Source organism: Salvelinus sp. IW2-2015, linkage group LG17, assembly GCF_002910315.2.
Source record: "Salvelinus sp. IW2-2015 linkage group LG17, ASM291031v2, whole genome shotgun sequence".
Taxonomy (NCBI): Eukaryota; Metazoa; Chordata; class Actinopteri; order Salmoniformes; family Salmonidae; genus Salvelinus; species Salvelinus sp. IW2-2015.
In genome coordinates, this window is record NC_036857.1 from 36016936 (window position 1) to 36041805 (window position 24870).

The 24870-nt window shown below is 45.0% G+C and overlaps 1 protein-coding gene across 9 annotated transcripts in view; it reads left to right on the forward strand.

Moving 5' to 3' along the window:
- LOC111976939 (histone-lysine N-methyltransferase PRDM16-like) overlaps positions 1-24870 on the forward strand; it is a 404992-nt gene that overhangs the window by 334413 nt on the left and 45709 nt on the right. For 7 of the 9 annotated variants that reach the window (XM_070448123.1, XM_024006117.2, XM_070448124.1 and 4 more), the window contains exons 5-9: positions 11173-11275; positions 17513-17720; positions 17862-18027; positions 20511-20664; positions 22428-24087. In XM_070448123.1, the coding sequence (XP_070304224.1) occupies positions 11173-11275; positions 17513-17720; positions 17862-18027; positions 20511-20664; positions 22428-24087 (2291 nt within the window). The remainder of the gene's footprint in view (positions 1-11172; positions 11276-17512; positions 17721-17861; positions 18028-20510; positions 20665-22427; positions 24088-24870) is intronic. The other 2 variants (XM_070448125.1, XM_070448128.1) reach the window with 1 other exon arrangement.

A 24870-nucleotide genomic window follows, 5' to 3' on the forward strand; every position in this document is an offset into this window, starting at 1 on the left:
TGGCGGCTCTCAGCGTACGCGCTGCCTCCTCCCATCAGCTAGAACTCGGGTACAAGTCTGGCACCCCTTGACCCTCGGTTAACCAGTCGCTCAGAACCTCATGGCACCAATAAGCCGCTGAGAGGTATGACCCTCCTCCAGTCCTGGCGAACGCACTCGGGTGGTCAAGCAGCGGGACGGGAGAAAGAGGGCTTCGGTCTACCCAAGACCTTTATTGAAACTGGATACTTAGGAGCCTGACGGAACGCGGACTCCGCTGGAGAGAGTAGCAGAACCGAGAAGGAAAGCGAAATTGGGCTTTAGCTTATCTGCATCACCGCCGGAGCTCGTTCTGAGTTTCCCACACTTGGGATTACCGGAGAACGACAAAGGACTGCGAAATAATCGACCATCACTGATTGGCCCTTTCTGCTTGCCTCGATGGGGATGAAACCCGGAAGAGAGATGAACGAAGCACCCACATCAAACGACACTCCCTCCAGTAAACAGTGTGACCAGTAGAATTGCGGACCCGTCTAGTCTCGAAACGGCGGTCATAGCCGAGGCAGGCCGATTTGATTTCTGAACAACGTTTCAATGATTATTTGTGCAGCTCGCTTCTCAGCCCAGGCTTAGCGGAAGCAGTCTTACTCCGTACCGGGCATGAAACTTTGCTGCTTATAGGAAAGTGCCTATCGATAACCGCGATAAGAATCACATCTATCCCAGGGAGAACGAAGCGTCAGCCCGGGTATAAAGTCTAGGCGACTCGTCGCCCAAGACCATGCTGTCGAACGTGAGAAACTGGCGATTTCTGCGCTGAGCCGCTTTATAGGACTGGGGCATGCACATAACCCGCCAGCGGCAGGAAAGGAGAGTTAGCGACATGACTACGGAATAGCACCACATCGTTCTGCGCGCACAGCTCGAAACTCCCTCCAAACACAGACCGCCACTAGTAAACGGCGCGCTTGAAACTTTCGCCGCGCTCTGAGTAAGCCCACCAACTCCGCTGGCGCTAGAAGCAAGCTGCTCCGAAACCCGACGCCGGGGGTGGCGAGCATCTATACTTAGAGCCAGCAGGTGCGAGACCCGATGGCAAGATCCAGACCTATACGACGCTTTGAAGACGAACAGCCGATACGAACATAGCTTACCTGCGCCGATGCTTACTGACGCTCAGTGCTCGCTTGCTTGCGACTGTAGCGCGAATGAAAGCCGTGACGCTCTTGTAGACCTGTGTTACTCAATTACCCAGAATCGAGAAATTGTTCGCAAACCCCCGACGACCTTAACCTCGCCCTACAAGGAAGAAATACCCCTCCTTCAGGATAACCGTAAGGAGATCCCTGTAGAAACCAGAAAGTTCTACACATTCACGAACCAGGCGGCAGAACAGAATGATAGGCATTCAGACTTCGGTGTTTATGATTATCCCGGCACAGCGTATAGCGAATCACAACTCGAAGCGGCGAAAAACAACGCCAAAGCCGGGTTTGCATCGCTCAATAAAGTCTTGTAAATGCGACAGTCGTTGGGCGCCTCTGCTCAATCGTCACGGATGTACTCCAAGGATGACTCTTATGTCAAGTCCAAAAACTGGAACAATCAAGGTTCATCCGTCGCGACTACCCCTGCCCAGCCACATTCCCTTTATCCACCTATCTGGAGCTAAGCGCGGACTGGCCGAGCTCAGTTCCGCGGCGCTCATGTACCCACCATCATAGTTGCCGCTCCAGATGGCGACAGGACGATGAGAAAAGTAAGAGCGCAAGGATGGACCTATATGCCAATGAAGACGCTGAGACAGAATGGCCTACCCCGCCACCTCCTGAAGCGTCGAACCTCGACAATGAATTGTTTAGTACGTCAGGCAGTAACAAGGATAGGGGCGATGTAAAACGCATTCTTGAGGAAGATCAAAAGCTCCCTGGCGAACCGGACACTTAAAGCAATCTTACAGAAGTCAGAGCTGTGCAGAGGGGCAGGCCACTTGACCGATAATTACGATGAAAGCCGATAGAAATTAGCGCAAACGAGAAAGCGTAGCAACTCGACACGTGACTAGGAACCGGGCCAAATCGCTGACAGCTCTGAGCCTTAAGCGGATCCATCTGAATGCCTTCAGCGAAATAACAGAATCGAGAAATGTGACAGAGGAGCAATGAAAGGCGGCACTTCATCAGCCTTCGACGTAGAGACTTCTTCTAAAAGGCGCTGGAGTACACGTCAACGTGCGTGACATGATACTCGGATGACGGTGAAAAAATCAGGATGATCGTCAAGGATAAAACGAAAACAAAAATGTTGCGATGTCTCTCAGTAACAATCATTAACTAATGCCTGGAAAGAAACGACTTTTGGAAAAAGCCCCATTTTTTTAGCGACGACCGAACCGCACGAACCGGTATTCCAAATATGCCACTCAACGAGTGTTAAACGCTTTTCACTCGTCCCTCTCAATGCGTCGAGACTGTAAGCGTTTCGAAGGTGCCACACTTCGTCAACAGACCTGGCTCCCTGGAATCTCGAAGGCTGACGACCATACAAGGGGAAGCGTAACGATTCTTACCCGTTATGTCATTCCGACCCTCGATAATCCACGCTGGGCGCGGTCCGTCCTTCTTCTTAACAAAAAAAACCCGTCTCGGCGGGAGAGAAGAAGGCACCACGTACCGGCGTCGAGAGAAACAGACAGATTATCCTCGAGAGCCTACGTTCGGAGCCGACAGAGAGTATGTCTACCCAAGGGAGTGGTCCCGGAAGGAGATCATAAACTCATACGACCGGTGGGAGGAAGGGAGCTGGCTCTGGACCGACTGAAAACCGTGCGCAAGGATCATGATATCCTCCGGCCCACCTCTGTCAATCACCAGTTCTCCTGAGTAGAGCGGAAAAAAGGAGGGATAGCAGAATTAAACACTTCCATGAACGAAACAATTCCAGGATAGGAAATTTCTAGACCAATTAATCGTAGATTATGACTAAGCCAGGATGACCCAAAACAACGGTGTAAAAGGTGAAGAAAAATCAAAAGAAATGTCTCACTGTGTTACCAGATACTGTGAGGGTTAAACGGTAGTGTCTGACATTGATACTGGGAGAAGATACATCTAAGGCGAACTTGGCGTGGCTTCCCTAACTGTCTGATGGAGATAGGTCATGTTTCGAGCCCATGCTTCGTCCATAAACAACCTCAGCCCAGAGTTCTATCAAGGCACTGCAGGAAGCAGCCGAACCGGTCCAGCGTAGATGGACCGACAAGGTAGTAACAGATCTTGATGGAGAGACCTGAAGTAGTAGCGCTCACCGTAGCCACTCCGCTTACTGATAGCATCTGGCTTTTACTGGACATGACATGACAACAATGTCCGAGCAGAACGCAATAGAGGCAAAGGCGTTGGTGATTCTCCGTCCCTCTCCTTAGTCGAGATGCGAATACCTCCAGCTGCATGGGCTCAGTCTCTGAACCGGTGGGAGGAGTGGTCGAGGATGCGGAGAGGGAAACACGTTAACGCGAGCTCTCTTCACTGAGCTCGGTGACGAAGATCTACCCGTCGTTCTTTGCGGATGGCGAGTGCAATGAAAGCAGCCACGTGAAGGAACCTCCCGGAGAGAATCTCATCCTTAACCTCAGCGTGGAGTCCTCCAGAGAAACGAGCGAGCAACGCGGCTCGTTCAGCTCCAACATCTGGAATCAGAGAGTGCAAACCTCTATGAAGTAATCCGTTATGGATCGATCACCTTGACATAGGGAAGCCAGGGCCCGGAAGCTCCTTCCCAAAAACTGAACGATCAAAAAACCCGTGTCATCTCCTCTTTAAATTCTGATAAACTTAGAACACTCAGCCTTGCCTCCCAGATAGCTGTGCCCCTCCGAGCCCGACCAGTAAGAGAGTGATATGACGTAAGCGATCCGAGCTCTTTCTTTTAGTATGTGTTGGGTGGAGAGAGAACACAATATCACACTGGTGAGAAGGAGCGCACTCAGTGGGCTGCCCTGAGTACATGGTGGGTTATTAAGCCTAGGTTCCGGAGACTCGGCAAAGACCAGGAGTTAGCGGTGGCACGACGAAGACTCTGAACGTCTGATAGAGATCGGGCCCTGAGCGGGACAGGTCTCAACGGCATGACGACAGCCAACAATTCCTGCTCGTGTCTGCCGAGCATTGCTCCTGGATCTCGACCGGAGTGTGTTGCCGGAATCCGTAGTCGCTGGGTCCATTCTTGTCGGTCTCTTGTTATGCTGGTGAATGAGGACAAAAGCGACGTAATAGAAACAGATCTTTATCCAGTATTAAACAAATAATGATTCTCCTGGATATTATCAATGGTAAATCCAAAACAGGAAACTGAAATCCTCTCGTCAATAGAGAGGACGCGATGGAGACGCGACACAGACTGCAGGTCGCTTTAGGAAGGCACACCGTAGCTGACACTAGACACCTGCTCACACGCAGCATCTGAGAAGGCAAAAAACACGACAGGGCGGACAAGGACACAGACACCAACATCAAACAAGAATCCGACAAGGACAGAAGCGGAAAACAGAGGGAGAAATAGGACTCTAATCAGAGGGCAAAATAGGGACAGGTGTGAAGAGTAAATGAGGTCGTTTGAGAATGAGAAACAGCTGGGAGCAGGACAGAACGATAGAGAGAAGAGAGCGAGAGAGGGAAAGAGAAGGGGAGAGAGAGGATATGAAAGAGGAAAGAACCTAAATAAACCAGCAGAGGAAGCACAGGGACAAGAATGATGATCCAAAACCAAAAACTACCGGTTATGTCCCGACCCGTTGCTGTGGCTGTTTGGCAACACCTTTCCACGACCAAAGTAATCTAAACTGGTAGACGGTTCTTGATTGAAGAATCGGGTTTGCATTGTCGGTGGTGCCAGGAAAGAATAACATCAAAATTTAGATTCTACCACCCCCTCCATATCAAAACCAAACATGGATTCCATGTTGTGTGTCGCTTCGGGCTTCATACCTGTTTGTCCAGCTAATCAGCCTCCACAATTGGGCAACATGCTGCTGCCAGATGGGAATAGAATAGAGCTTGTGGTGCAAATATTGATACTCGTGTTTGGTTTTGATTTGGGAGGTTGATGGTAGCATCAAACAGTTAGTTGAATACTTTCTTGGCACTGCTCAGTGATGCAAATGACGCGTTTTCCATCAAAGCGGGTACTTTATTACTAAATGAGCTCGTTTCTTCCCTTCCCTACCACTACAGATATACAGTGTCATTGACGTAAGGTTACTCATTGACTAGAGCACCTTTGAGGAGAGGGATCATGACTGGTGCAATGTAAGAGACACGGGCATCGGCGGTTAGTCTCAGCTGGTTTTATGGCCAAGTGATTGGATCGGTGTGAGCATCCTCAGGAGTGTTCCATTTCCAGTTTCCTTTTGACGGGCAGAGTCGTGGCTGGCTTCCAGAGAAGGACCCGGAGAGAATAGGAGACGCCGGCGTGTCAGCGTTATATTATGAGTCACTTCCTCAGCAAGGCACTGACAGTCCAGCCGTGGACCCACAACAGACCATTACTTAACTCATCATGCACACACCACTTTACTGAGATGAACACACACACACACCGCGCACGCGCACGCGCAACAACGCACACCGCCACACACACACCACACACACACACACCACACAACACACACACACACACACACACACACATTGACAAACAGCGCACGCACACGAATGCAATCCCACACATGAACTCGGAAGCTGGGTATATGTTATCAGCCTTGGCCAGAGTGGACCAGGGCTAGCCCTAGTCCTGTTTAGATTTTCACAGTAATGTCCTCTGCTACAGTCTGAAAATGCACCCTATTCCCTATTACGTGCACAGCGCTCTGGTCAAAGGTAGTGCACTATGTAGTGAATAGGGTGCCTTTTTGACACGGACAAAATCAAATATCTATATTGTGGGGGGTGTGGCCTGCCCCACATGAAATGGGTCGTTTTGTTGTTTGAATTTAATGTGCTAAGTTGCTATTGTTTGTGAAGCTTGTTTTGTCTGGTGGATTGTGGACACAAGCTTTTTATTCATTTACTAACACCACACACACTCACAATGCAAAGAGATGTATAATTTATCTAACTTAGTTCTTCGCCGCTTTTTAGATCAGCATGCACAATGCATGAGTTGATGGAAATATGTGCACGACAGGCACGTTCGAATACGGCAGCAACCTTTTAAAACACCAACAGATCATTTACTTACACATTTACTTGTTTGTTATTAATGTTGTAGTGTATCAGAAAATACATGGATAATCATGCAAATTTAAACAATTAAGGCAGTACTGCATTTTGTTATTGTTTCATACATTTAAATGTATAAATAATTAACTTTCTTTCATTGAACAAGAAGAAATATTTTTATGGTCGTCAATATTGACCAAAGTTTGAATGAATGAAAGTGATTTTATTTCATGTATTTATTGTGAAATGACAGGTGTGTTTGAGTGTGTGAGAGTWTGTGTGTGCAAGCATGTGTCCGTGCGTGTGTGTGTGTGTGTGTGTGTCGTCCTTTAGTGAGGATGAGGCTGCACAGATAGGGAGGGGGCTTCCTTCCTCTTTAGACCTTAGCCATTCAGAGAGCCCATTGATTGACCTCTGAACCTCACAGCCCTCATTTCTCAAGATGCTCTTAAGCCGTTTGTCAAAACAGCATCAAGTACGTAGAGTATCTGTGAGCTCTTCGTGGCGTGTAGAGCAGAAGTAGCTGGCAGGACTGCACGCCACGGAGAGCTCACACATACTCKCTCTCTCTCTCTCAAATCATTCTTAATCAGGATGCAGGTTCCTCATCTGAAGGTTAAGCAAATGGAGGAAGCCAGTTAGGCGGTAAGCCGTCGTGTGTGTTTGTTGGAGAGAGGGACAGAGCCTCAGCTTCTTTGGGAGCATCCCAGTCCTAATACATTTCCACCTACGAAATCCAAGGTCACATAGAATTACGGGAGGCCTGTTTCCCTATAGCCAAAAGCCTGTCCTCGGACACAGAGCGGTGTTCTGTCTCGGATAGTAAACGTAGACTACACTGTCCTCGGACACAGAGCGGTGTTCTGTCTCGGATAGTAAACGTAAGACCTACACTGTCCTCGGACACAGAGACGTGTTCTGTCTCGAATACGTAACACACGTTACCAGAGCGTGTTCTGGATAGAACGTAGATACCTGTCCCGGACACAGAGCGGTGTTCTTGTCTCGGAATAGTAAACGTAGACTACACTGTTCCTCGGACAACAGAGCGGGTGTTCTGTTCTCGGATAGTAAAACGTAATGACTACACTATCCTCGCGCACACAGAGCGGTGTTCTGTCCGGATATGTAAACGTAGACTAACTGTCTCGGACACAGAGCGTGTTCTGTCTCGGATAGTAAACGTAGACTACTGTCCTCGGACACAGAGCGGTGTTCTGTCTCGGATAGTAAACGTAGACTACACTGTCCTCGGACACAGAGCGGTGTTCTGTCTCAGATAGTAAACGTAGACTACACTGGTCCTCGACACAGAGCGGTGTTTCTGCGTCTCGTATAGTAAACGTAAGACTACACTGTCCTCGGACACAGAGCGGGTGTTCTGTCTCGGATAGTAAACGAAGACTACACTGTCCTCGGACACAGAGCGGTGTTCTGTCTCGGATAGTAAACGTAGACTACACTGTCCTCGACACAGAAGCGGTGTTCTGTCTCGGATAGTAAACGAAGACCTAACACTTGTCCTCAGGACACAGAAGCGGTGTTCTGTCTCGGATAGTAAACGTAGACTACACTGTCCTCGGACACAGAGCGGTGTTCTGTCTCGGATAGTAAACGAAGACTACGCTGCTCGCAGTGTCACTGAGGCGAAGTTAGGAGGCGTCAAGCACGTTCACCATCTGGTCATGCGGTCCCCGTCTTTTGTGTCTGAAGAGGACAAGGCCCCCCTACACCCCAACGTTGTTTGATCTCCCCGTTCACCCTGGTTTGAGCACACACTCTCTGTTGATAAATAGGATGTGTGTGTAAAGTAATGTATTTATTTAACCAGGCAAGTCAGTTAAAAACAAATTATTTACAATGATGGCCTACCTGGAACCTGGACTACACTGGGCCAATTGTGCACCCTCTATGGGACTCCCAATCACAGCCAGATGTGATGCAGCCTGGATTTGAACCAGGTACTGCAGTGACTCGTCTTGCACTGAGATGCAGTGTCTTAGACCACTGCGCCACTCGGGAGCCCTGTACTGCCCCCTCTCTATCTGTGCAGTCTCATCCTTACTAAAGGACGACACAGACACACGTGCATACACATGTACTGTTAAACCAAAGTTTCTTTGTAATTTACAGTAACATATTGTACCTTTTTTTTTTACAGTAACTTACAGGTAACTGGCTGCAAGTAAGTTACCATAGAAACATGCTCACCTAATTGTTAACCAGAAACAGCGACCATTCAGTGTTTGAAACTAAGAAATTGTGCTTTTTGTTCTCCTACAAAACATTACTGAACATGAGTTTAAAAAGAAAAAAAATACATGTTTGAGTTAAAAAGAAACAAATAGACCTACAATTTGTATTTACAAGCATTATTAACTACGATCTTATTTTGCATGAATAGATAACGTCTCTATTCTTCAATGTGTTTATTTCACTCACATTGTGGATAGTAAAAAGCAGAGATATAGCCTAGGCCTAGTTTGTCAATGATGTAAGAAAAACAGAATACATTGGTAGATGGATAAGACACATATTGAGTAAACACATGTAGTACAAGGTAGGCCTATAAAAGTGTAAGCTACATGTTATTATAGTGTATTGCAAACATGTCAAATGTCATTGTTAAATAGTCTATTGTTTCCAAAACATTTGTTGTATTTAATAGTTAACCGTGTCACTATGTATTTTATTCCCGGGCAACTGTGAGTTTAAGTTGCACATAATCAAATTATGTGAAGTTGAAATCCTTSAAAAAAATGATAGGGATCACACGTTGCAATTAGCCTACATGTATAGTTTACTCAAAGTAGCAAGCAAGCAGGTTGCATTTATGACAACAAAGTCGGTTGATACCAATTATTCTGAACGTATCCAAATGTTTCATGCCCTTGTTTAAGTCTTTGGCACATATATGTGTACTCTTGCTCAAACTGTTAAAAGCATGTGGGGAAAGATGACAAGTTAAAAACAGGCGTAGCAGCGACGTGTGTAAAGGCTGAACTAAAAACCCATCGTTTGCTATGCGTAGTTCGGAAAGCCTTTAAAACTATGACTACGTCAAGCCTCACGCACCTAGACTGGATTTTTATTGCTCCGTGCGTGTGTGTTTTTAAARGTTTTTGACTTAGATACATTATTTACATCAATAATAGAAAGCAGAGATGGGACTGTGGGGAGGGGTCTCTTTGGCAGATTAATCAACCCTTTGGTTTGAGATAAGAAGGGGAGGAGGAGTGACCTCATCATCAAAGACACGCTCACACAGACTATAGAGTGCCGGCTTCAGCTCCAACCAGGGAGGACACACCGCAGCCTGCTTGCCTGCCTGGCCACCTGTCTCCTCTCACTCCCCGGCCCTGCCTGGCGCCCCAGCCCCGGCCTCTCTCCTGTAATGATACTATGGGGTTGTGTTGCCAACTCCATCCAGACAATACTACTGTTACAACTGGAAGCTCTRACAACCACGACTCAACTTTCCAAACTCTACCACCTAATGGAGAACAGCAAGGTCAGAGATAAAGATGTCTGTCACGTAAAAGCCTATGCGTAAACAGATACTACTACTGATCATAATAAATATAATAAGTGTGTTTTGTTTGAAAAATTTGGCTTCTCTTTTAGGTGGTTTTGAATTTTTGGCCTAGCTTCTAAGCCACACCTCAACGCTCACAACATAGCGTTGGACCGATGAAAGTATTGGATGAAGTTACTACAATTTTACTATCCCGTGTGAATGTGTGTGTTTTACCTCTCATAGCCAACTATTCTGCTGTGTCTGTCTGTCTCTGTCTCTGGCTCTGGCTCTCTCTCTGTGTGTGTGTGTGTGTGTGTGTGTGGTGGTGTGTGTGGTGTGTGTGTGTGTGTGTGTGTGTTGTGTGTGTGTTGTGTGTGTGTGTGTGTGTGTGTGTGTGTGTGTGTGTGTGTGTGTGGTGTGTGTGTGTTGTGTGTGTGTGATGTTATGTGCTATATATGTGTGTCGTTGATGAGTAAGTTGGTGCTGAGCGCCCCCATGCGTCCGCACAGGACGCATTGAGGCTGGTTAATTTCAAATGTGTAGCCTATTTGTATATTGTTCATTGCTTGGTGTTTGTATAAAGCTCTTTTGATGTGAGCTAATAAATATATTTATTGCATATCGACTAACATGTTCCAGTCGCTCAATTTAAACCCAGTGTGGGGCCTACACGTTTTAGAAATGTGTGTTATTAGAAATGCGCACGGATATGCATGCAACTACTGTAAAACAATGCATTCCGGGAAGTGACATTTCATTTAGTTGTCCTTTTATTTCAATCGTCAGGACTTGTACTTGAACTATAATTTCGTTTTGACCCCAAAGTATGCTTGTAACTGGCTCATTGAATTCAACATATTCTAATGTTTTGGCGCTTGGAGTCTGCATGAATTCTAATAACAATGGGTTTGAGTGTGGAGGTTTCAAAGCGAAAATTAAAGCGTCATCGGATAGCCTAATTATTGTCACTAATCAAAAATGTTTATTGCCTCCTAGAATTAAAACAAATGTATAGGCCTATACATAAATATTTCGATTTTTAGAAACAATAATAAATAATATGCATTGACTATCACGTGTTTATATAATGAACAATGGATGTAAAGTAGACTAAAAACCTAAATCGTACTTAAATGAATTTGTACGTCAAGCAATGCTAAATATTAAATCAACTAATTAGGCCCTGGGGATTATTGTCAATGTTGACCTCTTTGGTTAGGCCTACTTTTATAATAGGCCTATAAATTGTTCTTCTTATTACTGTTATTTTTGCCAATGATAACAATAATAACAACATCGACATTGACAGATGAATATAGATAATAATAATAGGCGAAGCCTAATAAATCGACGCCCATAAAGGTTAATTTATTCATTCATGACAAGCAGACTATAGYTTTTTGTTGACTAGACTGTCCCTAACCGCTTTCTCTTCCTCCCTTTTCTATTTTACAGATTGATTATAAAGCTATTAGGGATATTGAAGTGGGGGAAGAGCTATTGGTGTATATGAAGGAAGGAATTTTCCCCGAGGGATCGATGGCACCAAACCTAGAAGGTAAGATTAATGCCATCATTAGCGCATATTTAAATAAACTCCAAAATAACATTTTGTTTTAGATCTTTTAATAATTATTTTAGATACAGATTTGGGGCAAAAATAAATGACGTTTTGGATCTTTTAATCATTATTTTAGATACAGATTTGGGGCAAAAATAATGACGTTTTGGATATTTTAATAACTGTTTTAGATACAGATTTTGGGCAAAAATAATGACGTTTTGGATATTTTAATAACTGTTTTAGATACAGATTTTGGGCAAAAATAATGACGTTTTGGATATTTTAATAATTAATTTAGATACCGATTTTGGGGCAAAAATAATGACGTTTTGGATCTTTTTCCAAATTGACATCTATAAAAAGCTTATTTTGGGGAAGAATATTTGGCCTAAAGATCTAATGTCTACGTTCAATCAGACAATACATAGCCTAAGCCAACACCCGATCAATGACGAACTCAGTTCTCATCCATCCTCGAACAATTGTAAATCAAAATCAAATTTTATTTGTCACATACACGTGTTTAGCAGATGTTATTGCGGGTGCAGCGAAATACTTKAGAATAGTGGGTCCGCTATCACTTAAAAAAATAGCGGTCAATAACCTCGAACATTTAGGGATGTAGAAAACATTATAGGCTTTCTCTATGAAGACCCGATGCAAGGAACATGATGGCATGGTATACTTCTTGAAGTATAAATTATGTTTGTTGGGAAGGATTAGACAGCTAGTATGTTATTGTGAAGGATTTGATGTAGGATTTAACTTCGACCATGGCCTACTTACCTCACCTTGCATTAGAAGGGATATAGGATATTATACCAAAATATCAACGCAACATGCAACAAGTTCAAAGATTTTACTGAGTTACAGTTCATATCAGGAAATAAATGTCATTAATGAATTAGGCCCTAATCTATGGATTGCGCAAGGGCGCAGCCATGGGTGGGCCTGGAAGGGCGTAGGTCCACCCACTTGGGGCCAACCCACTGTGGAGCCAGGCCCAGCCAATCAGAATGAGTTTTCCCCCACAAAAAAATACTCCTCAGCACTCCTGATATTATGATATTTCATAGCTGCAATTTGAGCCTCCCTCAGATCTTTTTGCCAAAGAACGGGAGAGAGGATGAAAGGGTAAGAAATAGACGTGCGCTAGAGTGTTTTTAGAAGAAAGAGACAAACAGAAACAACATTGACACTTTTTTTTGTGAATTAGTGTCAACGGGAAAGGTAGACTGTGTGTGTGCGTGTGCGTGGGTGCGCAAGAGAAAAGAGAAAAGAGGGGGAAAGTAGAGGAAGAGCTTGGTGCTGCACGGCTCTCCTCGGCTGGYTTATCGGAGCTGGGACTTGGGGTGGGGCTTGAGGAGGCTCCGAGACCTCACCCATGCTCGCAGATTAGTCACTAAACTGCACATAACTGTGTTCCCCTACCTCTCAAAGAGAGCTATTAGTCTCCCGTTTATGAGCGCTTTCACACACCCTCTTCCCGATTCCTGCTCGCTCTACTCCTGAGTGTTACTGGTCGATTAATTAAATAGATAATGGCGACAAAATGATTCTTTGCGCGCTGCGCTCCAAAACACTGTGCACGCTTCACCTGGCATTGCAGGTCTCGAGTCTAATGTCTTCCAGCGGTGAAATCGATGGCTAGGTGCAGCTCTGACGAGTCCTCAAGTTTCAATTCCTCCTTGAAGTGTTTTTTTTATTTGACAAAGCCTCGTAGTCGGTGTGATAAAACAAGTAGGCTAATAAAGCCTCAAAAGCGCGTCACACGGCTTTTACTGAAAAGATGTCGCAGCCTTCAAAAGTGACACATCCAAATAGCTGGGCGGTGAGGAGTTTTTAAGCTTGGGATGGTACAGTTCACACACAGTAAATGAGTTATATGGCTATGGTGGCAGCTATGCATGTATAGCCTTTGAGGTGGAAGTAATGGACAATTGAGACCAAGACGGTCATTTGTTCAAATCCATGTTTAGTCAAAGTGCTGTTGCTACACTTCTCCCCTTTTAATGCATCTGGTTATTGCCAGCTGAATAAATGGCATACAGTATGAACGAGGTGAGCCATACACTCGAAGTCATTTTGAATCAACTTGAGTTGAAAGTTAGGTCAAGTCAGGTCATGGCAGAGCTGGGACAGGGTGGGTGCCAACGTAGCAGGCCGGGCTCCAGGATGACATGTCTGAGAAGGGGCACTTTAAATCCACGGGATGGGGGGGGGGGGGGTAGTATTGCTTTAGAGCCCTAATAAAACAAGGTCGATTGGTCCTACTGCTGTTCAAATGTACAAAAATGGATCTGAAACGAAGCCGGACACATCAACAACCGTCGTTTTATAGAAGCCTAATAATACAAGAAAGATATGCGCCCCCACTACGACATAGGCCTACAAGTGTATTTGAGATGCAGCCGTAGCTGCGGTAGGTCTACACATCATTTGTGCATACTATCACGCACAGATCAGCTCGACACTAGGCTATCAAAGATTCTTCCAGGCTTCATAGCTTAAACTCCAACAATAGGAACGGYAGGATACATATTGCTGTCGAATGTGTAACACTATTCAATGAGTGTAACCAAGCCGCCTATTCTCCGGGTACGCACTATTTTCTGTGTGGCAGAGTTACAAACGCACATGCACACGCTATAGCAAGAGAGCAGGGAGGGGGAGAAGAGGGGGCTGTGTGCTGTTTACRTAGTATTGACATCACTTGTACAGTAATGCAAATGTAATGATAAACAGAGTGAACGTTTGCTTACTTCTTTTAGTAGGCTACACACGGTATTGGTCATACTACTGCTATATACAACATGTTTTTTTTAGGCCTATCTGAAATGCAGCCATATACACAACTGTCATTTCGCGCGCAAGAAAGCACGCGATGTTGAAGAAAAGCCCCATGAAGACTGGCAGCCCTCGATGCGCTCATTCATATACCACATACCGTAACCATCTATTCGGGATCATGGACAGATGGCTACCGTCAGTCAGTGCAATGAAACGATACTGTCAAATGCGCTTCCAATTTCATTGTCCCTAAACCCATCACGAGGCAAAGCTCTATATCTATTAATAGCATTTTTTTTTTTAAATGTCCTATTATGTTTGTTTAGATTAGCCGATAAGGCTAATTTGTAAAAGAGTTTACCATGTGTTCCAAACGGACAAATGTAGGAGAATGTTAAAGCTAAAAAGTTGTCCAGGAGTGACACAATTTTTGGCTACTAATTGTTTTTTGGTAGATTTCTATACTGTTTGCTGTCACGCCCTGACCATAGTTTGCGTTGTTTGTTTCTATGTTTTGTTTGGTCAGGGTGTGATATGAGTGGGCATTCTATGTTGTATGTCTAGTTTGTCTGTTTCTATGTGTTTGGCCTGATATGGTTCTCAATCWGAGGCAGGTGTTTCTCGTTGTCTCTGATTGGGAACCATATTTAGGTAGCCTGTTTTGTATTGTGGGTTGTGGGTTATTGTTCCTGTTTCTGTGTTTGTTCACTATACGGGACTGTTTCGTGTTCGTTCGTTTATTCGTTATTTTGTTTGTTTGTTTCAAGTATTCTAATTTAAAATGGATACTTACCACGCTGCATTTTGGTCCTCCGATCCTTCTTACTACTCCTCCTCAGATGAGGAGGACGACGAACGTGACATTTGCTCTTAATCTATAGGCCTGTTTAGTATCGTGACATTTATTGGGCCATGATGCTTCATTGTTTTCTGCTCTTCTCAGATACAGCGCTTTCAGAAAGTATTCACACCTTTGAATTTTTCCACATTTTGTTGTGTTACAGCSTGAATTTAAAATGGGTTAAATTTCGAATATTTTTTGTCACTGGGTTACACACAATACCCCATAATGTCAAAGTGGAATTATGTTTTTCGACATTTTTACAAATTAATTTCAAATGAAAAGCTGAACTGTCTTAATAAGTCAATAAGTATTGAACCCCTTTGTTATGGCAAGACTAAATAAGTTCAGGAGTAAAAATGTGCCTAACAAGTCACATAATAAGTTGCATGGCCTAACTGTGTGCAATAACAGTGTTTAACATGGTTGTTGAATGAATAACTCATCTCTGTAACCCACACATACAATTATATGTATGGTCCCTCACTCGAGCAGTGAATTTCAAACATAAATTCAACCACAAAGACCAGGGAGGTTTTCAAATGCCTTGCAAATGATGGGTAACATTTTTTTTAAACAGACACTGAATATCCCTATGAGCATGGTGAAGATATGAATTACACATTGGATGGTGTATCAATACACCAAGTCACTGCAAAGATGCAGGTGTCCTTCTTAACTCAGTTGCCGGAGAGGAAGGAAATAGCTCAGGGATTTTACTATGAGGCCATCAGTGATTTTAAAACAGCTATAGAGTTTAATTGCTGTGATAAGAGAGAACTGATGATCGATCAACAACATTGTAGTTACTTCACAATTCGAACCTAAATGACAGAGTGAAAATAAGGACAGAATATAAATATTCCAAAACATGCATTTGTTTGCAATTAGGCACTAAAGTAAAACTGAAAACAATGTGGCAAAGATATTAACTTTATGTTCTGAATAGAAATGTTTATGTTTGAGACAAATCTAACAACACATCACTGAGTACCACTCTTCATATTTTCAAGCATGGTGGTGGCTGCATCATGTTATGGGTATGSYTGTCATCGRCAAGGACTAGTGAGTTTTTTTTAAATAAAAACAAACAGAATAGAGCTAAGCGCAGGCAAAATCCTAGAGGAAACCTGGTTCAGTCTGCATTCCATCAGACACGAGAGACAAATTCACCTTTCAGCAGGACAATAACGTAAAGCACAAGGACAAATATACAATATAGTTTCTTACCAAGACGTGGCCTAGTTACAGTTTTGATTTAAATTGAATTGAAAATCCATGGCAAGACTTGAACATGGCTGTCTAGCAATGATCAACAACCAACTTGACAGAGCTTAAAGTTTTTTTAAAGAATAATGTGCAAATATTTTACAATCCAGGTGTGCAAAGCTTACCCAGAAAGAATCACAGCTATAATCGCTGCCAAAGCCGATTCAAACATTGAATCAGGGATCTGCATTTCTTTTCAATAATTTGCTACAATTTCTAAAAACATGTTTTCACTTTGTCAGTATGAGGTATTGTGTGTAGGTGGTTGAGAATTATTTATTTTTTAATCCAATTTGAATTCAGGCTGAAACACAACAACATGTAGAATAAGTCAAGGGGTATGAATACTTTCTGAAGTCACTGTAGGCTCTGTCCTGATCTGCGCAACTGGCAGGCCCGGCAGCTCTACATTGGAAAAACCGGGCAGGGCAATTCATATACCATTTGTTATGTTCATGAGAAAACAAAGCTAGGGGGGCACAAATTCTATCTGGGGGGTCCATGCCTGGCTTTGTCACTCTGTAGAGTTGTCCCTGCAACCTAGCCTAAACACGCATGGCTCATTCTTCTTGGACAACGTCCACCCTATACTCCTCCATTCCCTCCCCCTCTCTTCAACTTGGCCTGAGTTGTTGAACGTGGCGGCCAGGTCAGAAAGCCGCTATTGAAATCGCCTGCCTCACAGTTCCATTGGTCTGACCTTGGTTGGGGAAAGTATTTCAAAGGCTATCAACCTGGAAAATAATGACAAATGTTTAGCCTTTTGCTTCCTTTGCGTGCTACAGCCTAAAGCCACTGAACAGCCGCCACCACTGGACTAAAAAGTACTTAGCTATGTGTTAATTAAGATGTAAAGCTGACTAGCCCAGGCTACATTTTACTGATCATAGATGTGTTTGTGTTTTAGGTCAATGCTAATGGGAGAGTGGTTGTTTAAGCATTTGAACATGCACTTGATTAGCTTGGACAGGAGAGTGAGAGGTATATATTTTTTAGAGTTTGAATGCTAGACATTTCTGGTCGCTCCTTCCTGTTTATGATTGTGTGTTCAGTTTGGGATCCCAGATGGATGTTGGCTGGGGAGCGACGTAGTTATCCTGCGCAGCCTTTTACCCTTACTATGTGTGTGTGTGTGTGTGTGTGTGTGTGTGTGTGTGTGTGTGTGTGTGTGTGGTGGTGTGTGTGTGTGTGTGTGTGTGTTGTGTGTGTGTGTGTGTGTTGTGTGTGTGTGTGTAGAGGGAGCTTATCTAACCTACTCAAGTGTGTGTTGTCTGTTTTTGCATAAGACACGTTTCCCAAAAAATGAATAGTCAGACTGTATCATTTCACAGACGAACAGATGTACCGCTGCGAGGACTGTGACGAGCTGTTCACCTCAGCCCTGGAGCTGCAGCGGCACCAGAAGTGCTTTTGTTCCAGCGCCGGGTCCTTGTTCGACACTCTCAGCAACGAGGACTTCAAGCAGGACTGTGACGACAGCAACCACGAGTCTGTCCACGAGTGCAAGGACTGCGAGAAGATCTTCCCCGACGAGTACAGGTGCAGCGCGCACACACACACACACAAGCATGCACACGCACACACATGCACGCACGGACACACACAGTAGTACCATTACCTCTACACTAATGATTTGACGAGTATCATCATCCTGAATGACTGTGTGTCTGTCCTGTCCAGTCTGGGCCAACACATGATTGTGCACACAGAGGAGCGAGAGTACAAGTGTGACCAGTGTCCCAAGGCCTTCAACTGGAAGTCCAACCTCATCCGCCACCAGATGTCCCACGACAGCGGCAAGCACTTTGAGTGTGAAAACTGCGATAAGGTACAGCACACCCGGCATGTAAGTTGTGCGCAGAAACACAGGCTTCTTTCACTACCTTGGTGAATGCTGATACTAGCCACAGTAGTGAATTGACTGGGGAGAAAATTCATTGTGTATGTACGTAGAAAATAGGATTTTAACCGTGCAATTTTGTGATTAAGTTAGTGTAACGCAACCACAAATGCAACCACAAATGCAATTTAGTACCAACTTAATCATGTCAGATCATGCTATGACTTGAAAATGTTGTTACTTGCAGTTGTTTTCAGCTAACTGGTTGTCTGGCATCTAGTGCTGATTGATTAGTGCTTTTTGAGGTCAGTTTCCGGTTTGATTCTAAAAAATTATCCCGGATTTCGGTTTAACTTTTTTTTTTAAACATGAAAATGCATTATAAAATAATGACATTACACTGATTTTAGAGCTTTTTAATGGAAATTCCAAGGCCAAAAATAGTGAACATTCAATAGCCAAAACATTTAAAATATTCGATTGCACCTGTCAGGTCCACATTGGGTAGACATCAATAGAAAAATGTAAAATTACTATGAAATAATAAAATATTTCAGTTGTGTATATTACTCAGTTTCTATTTGATGACTTCATTAATTTTCATTCCTTAAAGTCATCATCTCATCTCTGTTCAGGCTGTAGCAGTCAGCAAGTCAGTTATCTATGTTCTCCCTGTACTGCCCTCTTTTATGTGTATGGAACCATAACTTGACAGGCAGCCAAACTCCAATCAAGAACTGAACCAGAGTCAGGGATAGGCTTTCCATAAACCTCCAGTTCTATAGTTGAAACGGTGTAAAACTGTAACAATACAGAAAAAATGTAATTATATAGCAGCTCAGACTAAAAGGCAATGTAAAATGCACAACAGAGCCTAACCGATGTTTCGTAGTCGCATAGCGAACAATACCTGACCATCACTGTACATAGAAAGCGTACGCATCCTGCTTGGATATTGTTCTCAACAGGATTAGTATCTAAATAACATGTAAGATAACTTAAGTGTGAAGTGACATCACACGTAGAGAGAAGCTACCTGCAAAACAGAACTTAACAGGCAGGCTAGGCTAGCGAGGGAATACATCTAATCGATTTACGTAAAACTCAGAGCTTAGGACAGCGAACACACAGATGAGCTTCCCTGAGACGGTTTCTGACAGTTTGTGAAGAAATTGTGCAAATCCACAGTTTCATCAGTTGTCCGAGTGGCTGGTCTCAGACGATCCCAAAGGTGAAGAATCCAGATGTGGAGATCCTGGGCTGGCATTGTTCAACCGCAGAGCACGTGTAATTTACTGCCAAATTACCCAAAATTATGTTGGMGGCGGCTTATGGTAGAGAAATACACATTCAATTCTCTGGCAACAGCTCTGGTGGACATTCTTGCAGTCAGCCTGCCAAGTGCATGCTCCCTAAAAACTTGAGACATCTGTGACATTGTATTTTGTGACAAAACTACACATTTTAGAGTGGCTTCTTGATATGCACACCTGTCAGGTGGATGGATTACCTTGGCAAAGGAGAAATGCTCATTAACAGGGAAGTAAACAAATTTGTGCACAGAAATGTAAGGAAATAAGCTTTTTGTGCATATGGAACATTTCTGGTATCTTTTATTTCAGCTCATGAAACATGGGACCAACACTTTACATGTTGCGTTTATATTTTTGTTCAGTGTAGATAAGGCATACCTTCGCGAACTGTCTCTGTCCCTCTCATCATTATGTTGTGTACATTCCTCTCTCGTGTTTAATACAGTCTGTGTGTATCTAATTTAATGTTGATGGCGTAAAAGTGTATCCATCCAGAGATCTGTATATAATGGCGAGATGCTGATGTCTTCGCCCTAAGAATAGGAGTCGTTGTCCCAAAGGCTGGGAGGAGGCTTACGTCCAAAATAAGCCCATAGAAACATATTGGACTTATTTTGCACAGCTTTTGGCAAGAGTGAATCCTCTCACTTAACCTCTTCCTCTCTGACCCTCCTCTTGTCTGAGCCAGAAATAATAGGTGCAATGAATTATGGTCATTGTAGTTAATTACCATGTTTCTGCGCTGAACTAGGTTCAATATTTGGCTTAATGAAAACTACAACTCCCATCAACCCAGCATCCCACATAAAGTTCTTGACTTGATTTCTCTCGTGAATTATTTGATTTCTCTATAGACAAGAAAACAAACTTAACTGGAATTCAAGTAATTGAACTGACTTTGGTCAATTTGTAACCCCCAAAAATAAAATGTTGGTTAATCGCTCAGCACTACTGGCCATAAAGTTAGTTGTTGGTGAATGTAACCACCATCACAAAGGCCTTCATGGAAAGCTGTCATAGATAGAGTATAAGATTTTTTACTCAGTAGTATATATATTCTTAAAGTGTCAACACACAGTGATCGGATGACTGCCATCGCTGACTATAACTGGTTTTTATCTGTGTGTGTGTGTGTGTGTGTCAATGGAAATGTTCCTGCCACCGCCCTACTCACAGGTGTTCACAGACCCCAGCAACCTGCAGCGCCACATCCGCTCGCAGCACATAGGGGCGCGCACTCACACCTGCCCCGAGTGTGGAAAGACCTTCGCCACCTCCTCGGGCCTCAAGCAGCACAAGCACATTCACAGTAGTGTCAAGCCCTTCATCTGTAAGTCTGAGTCTCTGCAACCCAAGTCGATATGGCCTAGCCAAACCACGTCTAGTTCTACCTCCCTGTGTCTAAAGGCCTCCTCCTCATCCTCCTCCCTCCATCTCTCTCCAACCCCAGGCAGGGCCAGCAACAGTAGCAGACACAATCCCATAGGTCAGATGCAATTCTGTGACCCCATCCCTTCTTTTTTTTTGTTATGCGTTTCATTTTGTTATGTGTTTTCCCCACCTTTTCTCTTGTTTTTGTTATCCTCCTCCATTCCCCCCTAATTGCCTCTCCTCCTCTTTTTGTTGTATGGGTAACACTTTATTTTGATAGTCCAGCTCATTAAGTTGGATAGAGGGTGTACTTGCATTGACAAAGCTAGGAAGTGGGCCCTCTTTCCCAGTCTATGGTCCCTCTGCAACTGATATGTTACTGATTTGTTGAGCATCTTTAGTGGGACTTAAAAAAAGTGCTACTTTGTGTTTCTTTTTTTCTTTTTTCCCCCGTGTGTGTGTGTGTGTGTGTGTGTGTGTGTGTGTGTGTGTGTGTGTGTGTGTTTCCTTCCAAGGAGGGTAAAATGGGTTTCCGTCGGCACGGGCAGATTTGATATAAACGTGGATCAATTTCTGCTCCAGCTCCCCGTTAAAGGATGCTGGAAGCCATGATACCTTACCTTGTCTTCTCTCTCTCTCTTAACTTTCTGCTTTGCTTTTCTGTTTGTACCCATGTGCACATATGTGTGTATATGCTTATATACATGTATATGTACAGTCTGTATTCAAGCAACACTTTATAGAATATATTGTGAAAATGACCAGCTTAACAGTAGGTTGCCCACTGTGGAGATATGGTACGTATGTTGCCAGTCATAGTGATGCATGATTTGAGATTTGTATAGATACAGCCTTTAGAGCAAAAGGCCCAATGTATGTACATGTATAGTGAGTGTCCAAACATTAAGAACACCTGCTATTTCCATGACGTAGACCAGGCCTGGGCAATTCTTTTCCAATGAGGGCCACATTAGAATATATGTTTGCCATCGTGGTCCATAATCATATTACAGGATTATACATCATGTGTATGACTGTGTTGACAGATATATCTACTGTAAATCACATCCAGATATGCTACTTATTTTACTGTTTTAACATGCAGAGAAATAAACCACATCCATGTTCTCCTTTTGGTAGGTATTTTCATTATTAAACATGCAATGAACTACACGGAGGGACAAGTACGCCGTGCATTCGGCACCACGGACAAAGCTCTTGTTAACGGATATGCACAAAAGCACAAGAAAGAGGGAGAGCTCAACATTACATTTAAACTACTCAATCAGTGTGAGGAGTGAAGTCTCTGGTGGGCTTTGACTAGAGCAGTGAGGTCAAGTGTAGTTTCTGACGTCGCTATGTGCAGGATTGCTGAGAGGTGAGAGTCAGTAAGAGATTATCTGTGCCTTGACTTGTTATATGTCATCAGTGAAAATGTCTGTTCACATACATTGGTTGACCCAAACAGTACAAACATCTTTTGAGCATGACTCCTAATCTTTGGAAAGTGTGTACTCTGTCAAGACAACGATGCTCTCTTTGCACACTAAGCACACAGGGGGGTGCAGCTCAATATTAGGAAGGTGATCTTGTGTACACAGTATATATTATTTCTAAGTAGCCGTGTGTTGTATCTGTGTTAACTGTTGACTTGGTACTCTGAGTTAGTGACAGTGTTTAAATGGGCTTAACCAGGCCCGTGTGGGCTGTGTGTCTCCCCAGGCGAGGTGTGCCACAAGTCCTACACGCAGTTCTCCAACCTGTGCCGCCACAAGCGCATGCACGCCGACTGCCGCACCCAGGTCAAGTGCAAAGACTGTGGCCAGATGTTCAGCACTACTTCCTCCCTCAACAAGCACCGGCGCTTTTGTGAGGGCAAGAACCATTACGGCCCTGCCGGGGGCCTGTTTGCTCCCGGCATCCCCATGAGCAGCCCCATCCTGGCCAAGTCCAGGTCCCATCCCCACCACCACCAACCGGGACTCAACCACTCAGGTCTGGCCTTCCCTGACTACTTCCCCTCCCGGCCCCATCTTCACGCCAGCCTATCCTTCTCCCCCGGGCCGCATGGTTTTCCCTCGCTCTCCCATGGCTTCCCGGGTCTCTTCGTCCCCTCGTTCTACCCCCGACCGCACTTACTGCCCCCCAGCCCATTTCTGAAGAGCCCCCTGGGCAAGAACAGTAACAACGGTGGGAGCCAGGAGGGCAAGCTGCCTCACAGCCCCCTGGACGGAACTCCACTGTCTCTGATCAGCTCCATCAACAACAACAACGGAGGAAATAGTCTCCTCAGCAGTCAGGAGAGGGAGGACAAAGAGAGGCTGGAGCTGGCGTACAGAGAAGTCAAGGCCAAAGCCAAGATGTCGGAGGTGTCGGACGGCAGCGACCTGGAGGAAGTCAACACCACCAGCGGCACCGATCTGGACACCACCACCGGCACCGCTTCGTGTTCAGAGTTAGACAGCGACACTGAGAGTGAGCGGGAACAACGGGAGCGGATCAGGAGCACAAAGAGAAGGAAGGAGGCAGGTGTTAGAGGGGTGGTGGGGACAGATAGGGTGGGTCAGGATGGGCGGCCGGACAACGTGAGCAGCGGCTCAGTGTCGGCGGTGTCCAGCTCGGTCAACCTGGCTTGCGAGCAGCCCTCCTTCCTCTCGGTCGCCTCCCAGCACTCCTTCTTTCCGCATCCGGACGAGCAGGCGCTGCCCCCCACAGGGGCCACCGCTGCCACCGACTCCATCAAGGCCATCGCTTCCATCGCCGAGAAGTACTTTGGCCCTGCGCTCATGGGCCTGCAAGAGAAGAATATAGGCTCACTGCCCTGCCATTCCATGTTCCCTTTCAAGTTCCTACCCAACTTCCCTCACTCCCTCTACCCCTTCAACAAGCAGGCCGGTGCCCTCAACCCCGGCATGTTCTTCAAGGCTGAGCCCAAGTCGCCTCGTGCGCAACATCCGCCACCCAACAAGATGGCTGCCCCTCGCACTGGAGAGCCATCGCCCTTCGACCTCACCACCAAGCCAAAGAAGGCCAAGTCGAAACTGCCGGCCCCCGCTAAGTCGACCCCATCCAGCGGTAGCAGCAACACCCCCCTCATTCTCCCGGGGGATGAGGAGCAGCCACTGGACCTCAGCATCGGCAGCCACAGACGGGATGTGCACAACGGGGTGCTGGCCCCTGAGCAGCCGTCCAGCCACAAGAACCAACGCAAGGAGGAGCACCCCGGCAGCCACCCGCACCAACACACCCAGCACCCCCAGGGCCACCCCCTCCACCAGCCCCTGCTGTCACAGCACCAGCAGCCCCTGGCCCAGCCGCCCCAGCAGCAGCCCTCCCTGCATTACACCAAGCCCTCGCCCTTCTTCATGGACCCAATATACAGGTATTTCAGCCCCAAGGAGACCAGAGTCCTCACCAGACACTGTATGTAGATAAGCAACTGAAGTTGAAACTCATGTTAGAACCTATATTCAATATGCAGGCTATATATACACAATATACAGCAGGGTCCGAAACTATTGACAAACTCAATAAAGATGAGCAAAAATGACTGTATAAAATGAATAATGCATATACTGAGATAAACTGAACAAAAATATGAACACAACATGTAAAGTGTTGGTCCCATGTTTCACGAGTTTAAATAAAAGATCCCAGAAACGTTCCATACGCACAAAAAGCTTAATTCTCACAAATTCTGTGCCGGTGGGGCTTTACTTGGCTCATTGCGCTCTAGCGACTCCTTGTGGTGAGCCGGGCACTTGCAGGCTGACTACGGTCATCCGTTGAGCAGTGTTTCCTGCGACACATTGGTGCAGCTGGTTTCCAGGTTAAGCAGGCGGGTGTTAAGAAGCGTTGTTTGTTTCGGAGGACACATGACTCGACCTTCGCCTCTCCCGAGCTCGTTGGGGAGTTGCAGCGATGAGACAAGATCATAATTACTAAATTGGGGAGAAAAAGGGGGTAGTTGGGCTTACTGAGGAGTATTTCTGTCTGTAATAAAGCCCTTTTGTGAGGAAAAACTAATTCTGATTGGCTGGTCTGGCTTCCCAGTCCGTGGGCCTGTTTCCCAAGGGGGTGGGTCTATGCCCTAACAGGTCCACCCATGGCTGCGCCTCTGCCCAGTCATGTGAAATTAATAGATTAATCCATTAGCTTAAGGAAT